The 16086-nt window shown below is 51.4% G+C and overlaps 1 protein-coding gene across 1 annotated transcript in view; it reads right to left on the bottom strand.

Annotated features, from left to right (window-relative positions):
• Nucleotides 1-16086, bottom strand: part of COL22A1 (collagen type XXII alpha 1 chain) — a 236072-nt gene that overhangs the window by 26185 nt on the left and 193801 nt on the right. The window contains exons 48-51 of the mRNA XM_082720691.1: nt 15142-15195; nt 11483-11536; nt 8069-8122; nt 3521-3574 (exon numbers count right to left, since the gene is read on the bottom strand). Of these exons, the coding sequence (XP_082576817.1) occupies nt 3521-3574; nt 8069-8122; nt 11483-11536; nt 15142-15195 (216 nt within the window). The remainder of the gene's footprint in view (nt 1-3520; nt 3575-8068; nt 8123-11482; nt 11537-15141; nt 15196-16086) is intronic.

Here is a 16086-nt window from a genome sequence, read left to right as displayed (position 1 = left end):
GGGGACCCTGGGGATATTCAAAGTCCTCATCACCAGTGTCCTGGTGCTGCCCTGGACAGATTCAGCCACAAGCCAGTGTGAAACTGGGTACTGGTCCAGGCTGGTCAGTGTGGGGGTGTGGACGGAAAGGGAGGGGTGACCAGGCCTGTCTGACTGACGGAAGATGGGGTGGCACTTGACCCCGTGTGATCTTGGGTGTCCCTTCCCTTCCCTGGGTCCGTTCTCGTGGCAATCAGCAGTCGCCCTCGCCGGTCACTCCCTGGTGACTGGGCGTGCACCACCTAGCTGGCCTCCCCCACCTTCCACAGTCAACTGACATGGCCCTCGTTGGTCCAAGTCACCAGCAGGAAAATGGTAATGTGAGTAACTCTTGAGGGATTTCCCCATTCCAGACACAAAACGAGCGTCTCGCGCAGTAAGTCGGTGAGTCCTTACTACAACCCATTGAGGGAGGCATGGCTGTTACCCGCCGGGCAAAACACTGAGGCACAGAGAGGTTAAGTGATCTGCTCAAAGTCCCACTGCTGGGATTCTAATGCAGGTATTTTGGCTTTAAAGTCTCCATACATCATCCTACACCATAATCATGGTTCAAACACCTCCTAAAAAAGATTACACAACAGGCAACTCAAAAAATTGCCCGTGTGTCTACAGATCTACCTATCCACATCCGGTCCTCCACCCATCATCCGCCTACCGACCTGTCTACGACTCTGTCTGGCCATCCACGTCCCTGAGACGTGGGAACTGAAGGGCTACACCAACATGAAGACAAGGGACCTACTCCTGGTGCAAATGCTTCTTCCCAGGCAGGTCCCCTTGGCTCACTGAGGAGGACACCTGTCAGCGCTAAACAGTTCCCGCCCAGGCTGATGGCTGGGTGTAGATCAGCCTTCGGGGTACGTGACACTGAGGTATGCAAGTTAATGTGCGAGTTACTGCCTCCCGGAGCAATCCCCAATGTCCAAAGGGCTTCAAGTCTCTGGACGGGTGAAGAGCCTGGCTGGGGTAGGAGCAGGATGGCAAATACGCTCCTCACAATTTCCAAGAGGGTTTCCAATGACTGTGGCCCATCTGCCTGCCCGAGTGGCTCACTCACTTGCCTGAGGTCCATGGCTTTCTTTCTCTCTTTGTCTCATTTCCTCCTGCCCCCAGTGCTTCCTGGGGCTGCTTCCCAAAGCCCTCACTTGCAACAAATCCTGCTACCTTGGGATCCGATGCCACTCATCCCTATGCCAACTTCCCAAGCAGTTCGGACAGAGAAGACTTCACACTGGCCACAGGCGGCGATTCCAGAATGGGTGCCTGGAGGGCTCTGGAACGTCCCTAGGTGGGAACTGCTGAGCCGCCTCTTCCAGCAGGACCAGCTCTGCCTCTTCAGGGACTGATGTCCCCTTGCGTGCCAAGAACAGACCTGGTCTCTTTCTGCTCTATGCCCGAGGTCTGCCTGGAGGAGGTGGTCCATAAACAGACCGAATGAAGACCACGGGACCCAGTCCTCCCGTACCATGAACGTCAGCTCTCAGAATAACACGCCCGCAGAGAAGCTGACTTCTAGTTCTGCTGTACCGACCTCTGGGGTCAGCCTCCGGGGCATGAGTCCTGGCAGCTTCATTTACCCGCTGTGTGACCTTGGCCAGCTACTTAACCTCTCTGTGCATTTCCTCATCTGGGGCAATAATGACACCAGGCCTCATGGGGATTTTCCGGGGATAACAGTGGCAAATGGAAGCAAGCGTCAGTACCCCAGCCCGAGGCGGGGACCCGGTGGAAACATCCGTCCTCTCTCCCCTCCACATCCACGCCCCTCCAACTGCCATGTGCCCGCCACGGGCCGTCCCGCTGGGACTCAGCCTCTAGCGGCTTGGCAGGTGCTCCAGACTTTGCTCGCTGCCACAAGCACTTTCCTTCACTCTCAGCAGCGTCTCCCCGTTCCGGCATCTGGCACGCGGTGAAAAATGTTTAAGAAGGTGCTTCTGGCAAGTTGCATAAGACTCAGAACGAGTCGCAACAGGTGATGACCAGACAAATTACACGGGACATAAACCTCGCGGCAGAACCTGTTACGTTGTCCCTCCTCGTGGCCCTAAGGGCGCTGCAGCTCTGACCTCTCCGGGAGTCACGGCCAGGGGTGCTGTCAGAAAGGGATTCGCTGAAAAACTAAACGGCGAGATGAGCCCGATGCCTTCTACCGTTTCTCACCTCATTGGATTCTCCGGCAACGCTGCCAGGTGGCTACTGTGACTCTCGTTCTATCGAGAAAGCATCTGGGAAGCTCTGCCTGACTCACCCGGGGCCCCCATGCCGGTCTGGAGCGGAGCCAGCATCTGGAGCCAGGGTCCTCTGGCTGTGGCTTTCGTTTTGGCATAAAAGAGTCCAGTTCATTTTAAACTCCACGATATCAGCAAGGAACGCCTACCAACGGCTCCACGGTACAACGACTCACTACGGAGCCAAAGTTGCCTTTGTGTCCCTGTGGCCCTTCTGCCCAGAATCACCCTCCCGCGGGTGGTGGCGACAGTGAGAGCCCCCGGCCGTCGTCATGCAAACACTCGAAGAATACACGAAGGCTTTTGCATGAAATGGGGCCAGCTGGGCAGACTGCTCTGCACCTTTGCTCTTGTACGTATGGATGCATCTCCAAGGAGGTTCACGGCAGTGCCTGGAGGACATCTCCCTCCTTCCCCGGGGCTGCTTAACGGCTGGGCCCCATCGCTAACCGGTCTCCTACTGGGGGGCCTGTGGGGAGCCAGGCCTCGAACCCTACACACCAACCTTCCAGCTTCCCCTCGAGCCTGAGGCTGTGGAAGGGACCTGGGGAGACAGACATGGGTCACCACCGGCCATGAAGACCCACAGGAGAGAGAGCAGAGACCAGCTGCGGCAGGACCACGATGAGGCCACAGAGCCGCGTGTGCAGAAAGCGCTCACTCTTCCAGCCGACAGCCGCCGAGGCAGAGATGCGCTCGCGTGCACGCGGTCTGCCTCCCTGGGTGCCCCACACAGGGGACATTCAAGAATAAGGAAAAAGGTAAAAGACAAAACAAAACAATCCCTCGGGCTCTGGGCCAGAACTGAAGAAAGGGCAAACTCCCATACCTGGAGGTGGGGGAGAGGCCCAGGCTTTCCGTGGGGATAACGGGCTTCCGGGCACCAGGTTCCCACAGCAGCGGGGGCTCCCCTGCCCCAGCTCCCCTCCCGTGTGAACGGGGTAGAAGTTGCACGGGGCAGGAAGAGAAAACGCAGAGGACAGGTAGAAGCCCTGGGATCAGGTTCTGATTCTGTCACCAGCCCGTCCTGTGACTTTGGGCCCGTCACTTCACTTCCCTGAGCCTCGGTTTTCTCGGCTGTATAATGGGGACAGCGGTGTTCACTCTGCAGGGCTGCCAGGACAAATGAGTGAAGTAACTCTTACTAGGCCCGCATCCCAGCGTCCCAGCAGCTCGTTGACACAGGACAGCTGCTGCTGAGAGGTGACTAGGTGCGCCCATACAACAGGAGGAAGTTTAGCGTCGCTTACCGGCTCTCCAGGGGGACCTGGTTTTCCATCTCTGCCCTCTTTGCCTTCTTCCCCCTGCAAGAGAATCAAATTAAAGGTCATCTCCAGCCGAACGTGCTGGGAGGAACGAGGGGGTTCTGCTGGAAGCGCGTGCCTCGTGCACAGTCACAGCCACACTTCAGGGCTCCGGGGTGTGTCCACAGACCGACTGGCTTGACTGCGTGGTTCCTTCCCAACACCGCAGGTCAGCTCTGATCTCAGATCCACAGTGCCTGGCACAGAGCGGAAAAGCACTGAATTGCAACGGCATCATTATTAGAGCCGTTGATCTAAAGCAGCCCTGGACTGGACACTTCCTGAAGACAAGCTTCGGGCAACAGCGCCTCATGGCTGGGCCTCCTGGACCGAACGCAGCGATGAGGGGTAAGGACGCAGCTTCCGACGGTGAGGGGGCTGGACGCAGGAGAGCACGGGGCACAGACCCGGGAACACATGGGGGCTCAGAGAATGACAGCGAGGATTCTGCGTGGGTTACAGAATGGCCGTGGACGCTTGGCCTTTCTTTCCCTGAAATCTAGCTGAGTTTTCCCCTCCCTGTAACCAACCTCCTGCTCCAAGGGAGGTCTCATAAGCCTCACGTTAATCTAAGAGACCAGTATTCTTCAGGAGTCTTTGCAAATGGAAGCATAATCCTGTGCAAGGGCTATGACAGCACACAGACTTGGATTCCGATCCTGGGCCACCTGCCCTGGGTGGGGTCTGGGAAAAGAAAGCCACAGGCAGCAGGAGAGAGGGGAAACTGAGTCAAACCAGGCAAGGTCCGAGCCCCGCCTGCACTACTAGGCATAAGATGTTGGGCAAGTTACTAGTATTCTTGGCTCCCCAGTGCCCTCTTCCTAAAAAGCAATGCCGGTCCTGCTCTGCTGAGTCACCCGGGCAGCCAAGAATGGAAGCTTCTGCTTGCAGAGCAAACCAGGCAGCGGTAAACGGTGCCAGCCACGGGGGTGCTCCCGCTGCTGCAGGCACTGGTAAAACCGAGCGTGGTTCCTCATCAGTGCCTTCAGCGTCAGGGTTTTGGCACTGCTGGAAAGCCGCTGGGGACAGCCATCGAAGTTTACTGCTGGCCGATGCTCGGTGGCTCCCGGAACTCCTCACGAGCGCTGCTTCTGCCGTAGCCGCCCTGACCAGCTACACCTGCAGGGCTGCTGGGGGGATCAGGCTACACTGATCCTCTTCCGCATTCTTTGTTCCCAGAGAAGCAGAGAGATTGAGGGAGGGGCAGAGGGAGCAACAGAATTCCAAGCAGGATCCACACCCAGCGCAGAGCCTATCACAGGGCTCAACCCCACGACCCTGAGATCATGACCTGAGCCAAAACCTTGAGTCAGACGCTCAACTGCCGGAGCTCCTCCAGGTGCCCCTGCACTGATCCTCTTCTAAGTTAAGAGTCCAGTTCCCGAAACCACTTCCTGTGCATGCAACAGCGGCCCGTGCATGCAACAGCGGCCCGTGCATGCAACAGCGGCCCGTGCATGGAACAGCGGCCCGTGCATGGAACAGCGGCCCGTGCATGGAACAGCGGCCCGTGCATGGAAGCCGAAGTTGATGCCATGAGAGGAGACAAGGGCCGACCCGCAGACTCTGGCTGGAGGCCAGCAGGAGACCCCAGGCCTCCTGGCACAGACACGCGGTCCCCGGGAGCGGCACAAGGGCCACTGGGGGAAACGCAGTGGGTGGAGGGTGGCCAGTCGAATCCCTTGAGAAGGAGACGTGGCTCTGCGGGAGGGTAGGGCTGCCCTGCGCCGACAGGCTGCTGATTCCTTCAACATCTCCGGGCCTGTGTCTGCACCCTCAGTGAACTGTAGGGACGCCCCCACATCCTGCAGCAGAGGAATACGGAGGGTCTTCTGGTGCAGAGCATGGTGCGTAGCTGATGCTTAAGAGAAGAGAGGGTGTGTTGCTCTACTTGGGGAGACGCATGTGGGCGCCCAGTGAGGGCCAGCGACAGGTTACACAGTGCCTCTCCCAGCCCTTACCCGCCCTGGAAGCCACTTCTTCTTATTCAGCATTTCCTCTAACCAGTTCCTGTACGGAAATACGTCTGTGTCGTTTATAAGTTGCTCCTTTTACTGAAATGCCTTCTTCCTGCCCCTTCTCACCCTTCTTCGCCTAGACTATTTGACCTTGAACACTCCCCTTGAGTGTCAGCTCCCCAACTATCCCTCCGGATCTGGCTTGAGTATCCTCCCCTGGGCTCTGTGGCTCCCTGGGTCCCCCTGTGTCACAAGCACACCACATTTTGTGTCAGTAGTTCCTTCCTTTTCTCTTTGGCTTCTCCATGAGACCCCCAGGCTGCACACCAGCGCGGATGAGGGCTGGGTCCGTCTGGTACCTTGAACGCTGGCCTGGGTCGGTACTTGGTGCTGTGCTGGTGGGGGGTGGCACAGGTGGACAGAAATGACCAGGTGAGTGGGGCTGCACGCCCTCAGGGCTGTGACGGCACAGGGGCTGAGGGATCCTGATACACGGCACAGAGTTCTACCTAAGCCGCTGGGGAGGCTCGGGGTGCCTCCTGGAGAACATAAGGTCCAGCCGGACCTTGGGATGAGTGACTAAGGGGGCCCGAGGCATGGAATGGATGCATTAATGTGCAGAGAGCTCTCTGCATGAGACTTGTGGGGCAGTGAACACCACGCACAGGAAAGCTCTGATGAGTCTTATTGTCCAGGCAGAGGGGGAGGGAGTGTTTCTGAGACAAATGCTGCGGAAGGAGCAAAGCAGTTCAGGGCAGCTGGAGTGGGGATGGGGCGAGAGACAGGAAAGCAGGGTCCGTTCATGGGCACCAGGGAGGCATACCCCCAGGCTTGGCTCAGGTCTGAGCCCCAGGATGGGGTCAGCATGGTACACACAGTCACAGCAAAGGTCAGGTCTCTCTTCTCCTGCGCACGAGGACTTCAGTTATAAGGGGTCAGCACAAAAGCCAAACCCGGATTTTTTCTCCCCAGCTTTACCACCACTAGAATGAAATCAGTCAATTCTTCCCAGCTGCCAGAATAGGCTAGGCTACTGGGCTGCAGTTTAGACTAAAGGGGCTTCACATCCCAGCCCGTGTTTTCAGGTCTGAGCACCCTGCGCAGGTTACTCAACCTCAGGATCGCACGGCTGTCGGGAGCACTACCGATGGTGCCCTGGAATGCCTCCTCGCTGGGTGGGGGACCTTGTCAGATACTCTAGGAGGAAGGGCTCTCCCACAGCAGTTTGTTCAACCATCTGTTTCTGTAATTAGTATTTTCTGGGTGTTCATTATGTGTGGGAAGCAAAAACCTGGTCTTCCAGAACCCAAGACCTAGAGCACCGCCCTGGTGAGCAGGCACTCCACCGTAATGTCCCCAGGTCTAGCCAACAGTAGGCTCCTAAACAGAGTTTGCTGAATGAGCAAACCAATCAATGAATAATGGAGGAGGTGGTCACTGATCAAACCATTACACAAATAAAGATGTGACAACAGCTGAGATAGGTACTCAGGAAAAAGAAAAAGAAACTAGGAGAGCCCGCCCTAGCCTGGGGCTAGGGAGCAGTGAAAACTTCCTAGGGCTGATGCCTGGGATGAGTGGGAAGAATCAAAGGCATCCACTGGTGGAAGACGTGATGAAGAAGGGGCATTCTGGATAGACAGAAACGCATGTGCAAAGGTCCTGTGGTAGGGAGAGGAGAGGCTGCAGAGCATTTTAGGAACCAAAGGAAGCCAGCGTGTCTGCAATAAAACACATCGTTATGCAGGGCAGGGGTGGGGAGCTGTGGCCAGTAGAGGCCCCTGCAGTCGGCCCAGGCCAGACCACAAGCCCCACAGGGATTCATACTCCATGGAGACGGTAGCATATAGCCTCTCTGCACCCGTCTTATTAGTAACACCCTGAAGAGCTCCACCCCACTGAGAGATATATTGGATATAAAAGTCCAGAACAGTATTTATAGAAAAAAATTTGGTGGTTATGTATCAAGAACCTCATACAATATTGTACCCGAGAGGTAGACCCCACCTTTGTGGACCATCATACAGAAAACGGGACAGCACTAGGCATGCAAACTAGCTTATTACAGTCTTTTTCCAATAACCGTGTGATTTCTGTGGCAACAGAGGAGTGATCACATATATTATGGTGTATTTGTGGGGTAGAGTGTACATAAAATCTGATGAGCTCATCAACATTTAACACCAGTGTGGGGAGCAGAAGCTGTTTCTACCATCCGAGAGGATCGTCAGAGTTGGGCACACGTGTGCGTGGGCTGGCTCAACTCTGCACCTACACGTATGTGCGTGTGTGGACAGAGGGAAGTGCTATCTACACAGGTCAGCAATGCCTGTTGCATGAGACAATGCATGCAACATTAACCATAACCATACCTGGCTTTGGTTAGGGATTATCCTCATTTTCTGGAGCACTGGAAATTCCCCTAAGAACCATGCATTGTTCTAACAGTGGGCAAATCTATTTTTTGTTTGCCTATTTTTGTAGTGGAGAAACCAGGCATTTTTTGTTTGTTTGTTTGTTTTGTAATACCACTTACTGGGATTCCGGGTAATCCAGACGGGCCTTGGGGGCCAGGAGGACCTTCCTTCCCCTAAAAGATCCAAGACAGAAAAACACCATTAAATCTCAGATCGGCTTTTCTGGAAGTATGTGATTTCATGCAGAATTGCCTTCATGGGCTGCCTTTGGTTGGAAGCAATGGGTGCTTCTGCCTCTTGGCTTTCCGGGCATGTCTCCCTTCCTACCCCCTGCAGGGAGGTGCCCCAGGCAGAGCACAATCACATGGGTGGGTGGGCAGAGAGGGGCTCATTTTGGCTGTATGACATAGACTCGGGGGGAATTAAAGTAGGAAAAGTCTGGGGGGAGAAGATATTTGGGTTTGGGGGTCCACAAGACTTGGGTCCAGCTCTACACTCTGTCCCTACACTGCCTGAAATTCGGGTCCTCATCATGTGGCTCAAGACCGGAGCATCTGGGGCTGTTGTGCACACAGGACCCAAAGCAAGTGAAAAGGTGACCAGTACCTGAACAGACGGTCTATTATTACCGTCCTCTTGTCTGGAGGATCCCAAACTTTTTACCACCGGTAGGTCGCTTTTAGTATATCTTTCCCCCGGGACACAGAGCTTGTGTTTTCAAAGACTGTTTGCCCAATTGCACTAACTCATACTTCTTTCTCCATTATATTCATCAAAGATGCACATCACCGCCAACCAAGGCTACTAAATCAGATGATGTCATCAGAGCCATCACTTCTATCTGCGTGAACATTCTGACGTCATCTGTGTCTCTACCACCATCAGAGGCCCTGACAACTTCACAGTCTCTCCCATCACTGTTCCTTCTGCGATAAAATGCTGGCATCAGGTTTTACATTCTCATCTACAGGCCACACCAAGTGACATATTCATAAGGGTTGTGATGATAGCTTCTTGCAAAAAAAGCAAAAAGCAAAATTACTTTGACATTTAATTCACCTTTATGCAGATCTTATATATCATCCCATCAAAAGTGTCCAATTGGGAGACCCAAAGGACACTTCCTTTATGAAGTGTTACTTAAACTCAGTAAAAACTCCACAACTGAGTTTTATTTCCCCCCTGAAGAAAATGGAAGATAACAGTCACACATCACGAAGAGATGAGAACTTTTCTCATCACCCTGGGAACAGATGAGGATTAGACCACATTGGAGGTTGACTACTCCTTCGTTAAAATGTTTTCTCAAAAGCAGTAGCACTTGATACAGTCATGTTGAAAGGTTTCCTTTAACTTTAGAAACTGGAATGCTCAGGTCCTGTGTTTGCCCCGACAACAATTTGGTATGCCCTGTGTCTCTGTAACGTGACAACCCTTGATATCTGAGGTTGCCTTGACACAGCGCCACTTAGACCAACACGAAATAACAACAGGGGAAAGCAAAACCATCCACCACCTCCCATCCCAGAGAACCTACAAACGTGCAACCAAGGAGATATTTTTGGGTCCACATAGGACAAATACTCAGTCATCATTAGGGATCTTTGGATATTGATAATAGAGCTCCCTGGATTCCTTCCTGAATGTCTACTGTTCCAAAGACCCCAGGGATGGAGCCACCCTTGGTCAGCAAACGGCAGCCCTCTGCTGTTTTTGCAAATAAAGTTTTATCAGAAGCCCTTTGTTGACCTGTTGTCTGTGGCTGACTTCACCTTGCCACAGCAGGGCTGAGTTTTTCCAATAGAGACCACATGGTCCACGACACAGACATATTTACAGTTTAGGGATTTTTTGCTTCTACTGGAGTATGCACAAGGGGTCCAGATGCTTGTTCTTAAACCTGTTTGCGTTGTGGAAGTTGTAGTTGGCTATGGAAATTACACAGTTTAATTATTCATTAGGTAACCTCATTAAACTTAGGTGGACAAAGAAAAAGAACGATCTTTAAGTGAGGACTTCAAAATACATTATAAGGATGACTCACGATCCAGATCTCTGTAGCCGGATAGCTATGAAAGGTTAGAAAAAATACCCTAATGATCCAGGATCCAGGATTCTATATTGAAATCGTCCCACGGGTGCTGCTGTACTCTCAAACCACCCTTAAGAAGGGCAGCAAATAGTGACTGGGGAGCTATTCCTGTCATAAGGATAATGACAAGAGAGTCCGTGCTGAGGACCCAAAGTCAAGGATGGTCGTCATTCTGTGTCGAAAAGATTGGCTCTTGGTTTGTATGTTTCAATTCAAAATACAATGGAAATGTTTTCCGTTTGTATCTTTTTTTTTTTTAACCTCATCCCAGTTAGCGTTCTTTATTTCTTTTTTTAATTACCAACACTCGTTACTTATGCTAAGAAGATCTGGAGAATATTCTGGTTTGTTGTATACAGTGAAGTAACAGGACCCCCAGACAGCTCCAAGCCCAGCTGTCGCCCGCCTCAGGGTCCCCCATGACAGAATCAATGTCTCATTCAATACAGTTTAATTCCCAAGTACCTGAGGATTCCTGTCCGGGTCCTGCATCTGATTCTCCTTGGGCTAAGAGTTTGTTTGTTTTGTTTGATTATTTGTTTGGTGGGTTTTTAGTCCATTTGTTTTTACAAAACAAATTTTTTTGTTTTGTAAAAATTGTTTTGTTTTGTTTTGTAAAAATTTGTTTTGTAAAAATTTGTTTTACAAGCAAATCCTTTGCTGTCTGGGAATCGGTAAACAGCAGGTGGGCTGCTTGGACAGGACCGACCAGATGAGGAAGGAAAAACCATCCACCTGGCTGGGAACTTTCAACCTCAACACCCCTGGGGCCCGCCCTGACCGCCCCACACCGAGGGTCAGTGTGGAACCGAGGGAAGAACCCGGAGTTGGGAGTTTCCCAACGGACTTCACTCTGGACCCGGAACTGATTTCCTGTGTGGCTTTGGACCAGAGATCCAGTCCCACTGGGCTTTGTCCTCCTCATCCCAGGAGGGGGAAGCTGTCCTAACTGCTTCCTCAAACGCTCTTGGCATCGGAGTCCGGACACCCCTGGGGTGACCTGCTCACCAGCCAGCTTGGAGCGTGACCCCTTTCTTACTTCTCTCCCTTCTTTGCAACGGTTGACTAACAGGGGGTCCTCCTGCCTGATGTGCCTCCGGATGCACGCCGTAGCCTCGGCGTGGGCCAGCTCCAGCCTCTCCACCCCCCTCTCCCTGTCGGGAAAGAACCACACTGGCCGGGGCCTGGGTGAGCTGGTTGTTAATGGAATCCTGGAATCACAGATTGCCACGTCATTCATCCAAACCTGTATTTTTGAGGCAAGACACTGGACACCAATAGAAAGCGGCCCCTTCTGTGGTTTCCTTGCAAGACCCTTGCTGAATACTGGGTGTGAGTGAGCCACAGAGGTAGGGAGGCCCCGGGGCAGGGCTGGCATACACCTGGGTTCTGGGACACCCAAACACAGACTCAAGGCAGGACAGCCAAGTGAGGAACTTACCGGCAGCCCTTGGATTCCTGGAGGGCCAGCGATGCCAGCAACTCCGTCTGCTCCCTGAGGATGACAGAGCAGGACGTCAGTGGCGGAATCATGAGTGTCTCTCTGTGCACGAAGCCCGGGGAGCACAAAGGTGCGAGCCAAGCCCCTCCCCAGCAGCTGGAACCCTAGGTACTCCCGGGGGGGCTTCTGCCCTCCCCAGGAGGAAGGGCTGGCCTCTGGGAACACAAAGATGCTGGGAGCACGGCAGCCACATTGCACGAAGGGCCAGAGCATCCACAGTCATCCCTAGGACAATGGGACAGGGTCTCACTTCAGAGTGGACATTTTCAGCTAATATCAGAGAACATTTAGGGACAGAGGCAAAAAGGAACGACTGGATTTATGGTCCAGGTCAATAGGGAAAGCTATTGGTTTTGTCAGTTCAAGGATGGGAAACGCATCCAGATCCAGGAAGAAGGAGCTCTACTCAGGTGAGTACAGCAGAGTGAGCCCAGACTTGCCCCCCGCTCCCTGCGGGCTCTCTCCAGGGCTGCTCCCCCTGCCTGCAATCCAGTCCCCCCGGGCTCAGAGCTCATAGCATGCCCTCTTCCCTGTCTCAGTTCAGTGAGAAATCACCTGCCTCTCAAATCGAAAATCCAAGTCCCTGCCCCTCTTAATAACGCCTTTATGCCGCTCCTAGCTTTTGCCTCCCTCTGACATCCCAGTGTTGATCGATTATTTGCTTTACTGGGAACTAAAACTGTTCCTTGGAGCTAGTGGGGGCTCACTTGTTCTTAAATAAATGAGTAAAGGAAAAGCTGGGCTGGCTGGCAGATGGGGCAGAGAGTCTTTAGATGAACAAATACACTGCTTCTTTCTAGCTTTGGGCATTTAACTTCAGTTTCCTTGTTGGTAAAGGGGAGAAGTGACATGATCGCCCAGGCTGTAAGGAGGGTCAGGAGGTGCTGCCTGCAGAATGCTTAGCACAGAACAGAGGGTGTCGGCTGGGGTGCACCCTCCCCACGCCAGATCCTGGGTCCATATCCTGCTTTTCCACTTTATTTTACTCCTCTGCATCTCTCAGATCCTTTGTGCACCGGAGAAAAAGAGAGGACCTATTTCACTTGAATTGTTGAGAGGATTCAGTACGGTCCTACATAGAAAGAGCTAGCCAGCACTGGCGCTCACTAAGGGCTTTCCCCAAAGTGTTCTCTGTTATCACAGACACTCATAACAGTGGTGTGTCTAACTGGCCTGCCCAAGACCACAAGCACTGCAGACATGGGGGGACAAATAAGCAAGATCTTGCATACCTTACTGATGATACCTTTCCAGCAGCTTTTAGGTTTTTTACATACACTTATCGAGTGCCTATGTCATAGCAAGTGCTGGCCAAGTTTTAGGGCTACAGAAATGGCTGTACCATGGACCTCAAGGAAATCTGATACAGCTATGGAAGATAGGTCTTATTTGCCATGTCGGATAAATGCCCCAGGGATAAGATGCAATCAGATTTGCCTCCACCTCTTCCCCAGGTAATGAGTCAGTAAATGTTTTAGAAATAAAGGATGTCAATAATACGTGCATACTTATCTCAAGGTTCATGCTTCCCTAGCTGGGCTGCTGCTGGGAGCCTCCACCTCTAGTCCAAACCCAGCCCAACAATGGGGTTTCTATTAGATTCTTCTATATAATTTTGCCAACCCCCCCCCAGCACCCTGTACCCTGGAACCTAGCTATGTTGTAATTAAATTCCATACAGCGCATTGGGAATAGGGGAAGGGTTTTCTCTGAAAGAAGGATGCCAACTGAGCACCAGGAAAAAAGTTTTGGAGTAACAATAATAAAGGAACTTTATCTGTTTGGTATCTATGTCCCTGGTTATGACATCTGACATAGAAGCACACAAAGAAACAATGCATAAATGACCAGACGGGTTTCCTGCTCTCGAGTTGCTTCTGTATGACTGGCCACTGAACCCAGATGAACAGGTGACTGGCACCCATTCCCAAAAACAATGAACAGACCAGGGCATGCCTGGCACAGAGCAGGAACTCAGTAAGAATCAACTGTATGAACTGACCACATTGATCAGTGGGAGACGGAGAAGCTGCTCTCTGATCATGCCCGTTTCTGAATCCCAGATTCATCATCTAGCATGAGAACCAGTGGCTAGGAGCCACTTCCTACAGCTGCCCTAGGGTCCAAAGGGCAATTTCCAAGGAGAGGAGAGCACGGCTTCTTTTGCACTGGGGATGCGTAATAGGCTTTTGAAAGACCGGGATGGGGAGGGGAGGGAGCTTTAACAGATTTTCTTGAACCTAAATGGCAAGAGCTGAACCATCCCCTGGAAAGGCGGTTTGAAATCCTGGTCACAGCAGAGACACACAATGAGGCGTGAAGACTGAGAAATGGGAAAGGATGCTCACAGCACAGGCCCTCCACGCAGGGAGGTGGGAGTGAGCTGAGGGTCTGAGGCTTGAGGTGAGCTCTCCAGCAAACTGGGAAAGCTTTCGTACTTTTACAGTTAATGTACTTTTTATGAATTTGCTGTAAAAGTCAGATTCGAAATAAAAGATGCAGTTTCATACTTCTGTATGATCTTATTGGAAATATACATTTAAAACGACCTAATTTATTCTAAGAACAAACATACTTACACTTAGAAGTCATTTAGAGTTGTTAAAAAGAAGACAAAGAAAGATTAATAGCATGCATTTGAACTTCATGATCTTAACTCAGCCTCTGCTTCTCTACTGATTATGTCCCTATTTGAAGTGGGCTCCCCTTTAGTTGTCCATTAGCCATTACAAATGATCCCTCATTCTGCAAAGTCTGGGGGACCAGGGCTCCTGGAGAACCCATGGGAAGTTGCAGGCGGCTGGTCCTGGCTAGGCTAGGCGAGGATGCTCATTTGCGCTGCCCGTTACCATGGCTACCTTAGGTGGCTACGTAAGCAACAACTTCAAGACTAATCTGCGGGCAGTTCAGACCAAAGGGAGATGAAATTGTTAGAAGAGCATCGGTCAGGGTCAGTCACTACCAAGGAAAGGAAAACCATTTGCTCAGGGGCCCGTGGGGATAAATGAGAGGATAATTTACCAAATCTGTGGTTATACTGATGACAGTGCCTTCGAGTGATGATGAATGAGCAGCTGAAGATGGTAACAATGAATAATAATAACTTTGTTGTTATTATTGTTATTGTTATTAATTACAGTAAATCCAGGAAAGTCTGTGTTTTTAAAGACACTCTGTGATGCCCAGAGCCTCTTGCCACGGGACAGGATCCTATGCAAGACAGGAACCTGCTTCTCCATTTCTCACTTATGATCCTAATCTTACACTTTTCTCAGGTTTCTCATCACCTGCGATAGATAGAAATTAATAATATATGAAGCCTGCCCACCTCTGCCAAGCTCCCCTGGTCCCAACAGCATTTTAACTGAACTGCCCAGGAGCACCACCTATTCAAGTCACTCCATCCTTGACTCCATTGGGTCCCATGGGGTCAAGTCCCCATCCTTGACCCACTGTCCCTCTGGGACCTGCACCTTCTGTTCAGCCCCTGGACACCTTTCAGGTATCAGCCCAGTCCTTAACAAGGCAGGTCCAATGCACATGGGAACCTGTTCCAGCATCAAAACCAAGAGAGGAGGGGATTCAAAATCATGACTTACCCGTGGCCCAGGGCTCCCAGGGGGCCCCATGAAACCGGGAACTCCAGGATGACCCTAGGAAAACACAAGAGGCAATTCTTCAAAGTGACCTATAAGAAGCTTTTCACTTTGGTGGCTAGTAAATTTCAGACAACAATCCAGAATCTGACTTCTAACTCCAGTAATGATTTTAGATAAAGGCACTGGCAACAAAAAGACTTTCTATATATGTATGTGTACATATATATGTATATATATGTGTGTGTGTGTGTATATGTGTGTGTGTGTGTGTGTGTGTGTGTGTGTGTACTACTGGTGTATTTCCAAGTATCCAACAATATTTACAAAAATGAATCTCTCCTGAGAGTGGATTTGCTTCTACATAAAGTGAAGGAAGACGGTGTGGGGAAGTCACTGAGGGCACAGATGAAAACAGATGTGGCCATAGTGGCTACAGGATCCTGTGGCTGGGTGATAGGTATGGAGGTGGGGGTCTTTTTATTATGCTTTCTAATTTTTGTGTAGACTGGAAACATCCTGTAATAAAAATGTGAGAGCAAATAAAAGCATATGCACACACAACCTACAGTCACAACGGAAACTCTGGGGTTACCGAATCATGACATCTCTGCTGTAGTGGAGTTGCATTACGTTAAGAAAGAGATTCTCGCCTCCATGCAGAGCAGAGTCTATGTGTGTTATGGCAGGAGCTAAACAAGCTAGAGTACTGCATACACCATTTTGTTTTCGAATGACAGTGTTTTACAAAAGCAGACACACAACCGTGGAAGATCTCCCTGCCCTTCACCTCTATCTCCTGCTACTGGGAAACGCAAGCTGTAACACTCAGGATCGAGTGTACTGGTCTTGAAAATTTGCTGTTGTAAGAATAATCCAAGTATATTTTGTTTTTCCAAACACAGATGGAACTTTAGATGAGCATGTTGCTCAGACCTTGAGCATCGC

This window comes from Mustela nivalis (genome assembly GCF_964662115.1).
Source record: "Mustela nivalis genome assembly, chromosome: 2".
Lineage (NCBI taxonomy): Eukaryota > Metazoa > Chordata > Mammalia > Carnivora > Mustelidae > Mustela > Mustela nivalis.
Note: the sequence above shows the minus strand (reverse complement) of the source record. Positions and strands in the feature narration are given on the sequence as shown.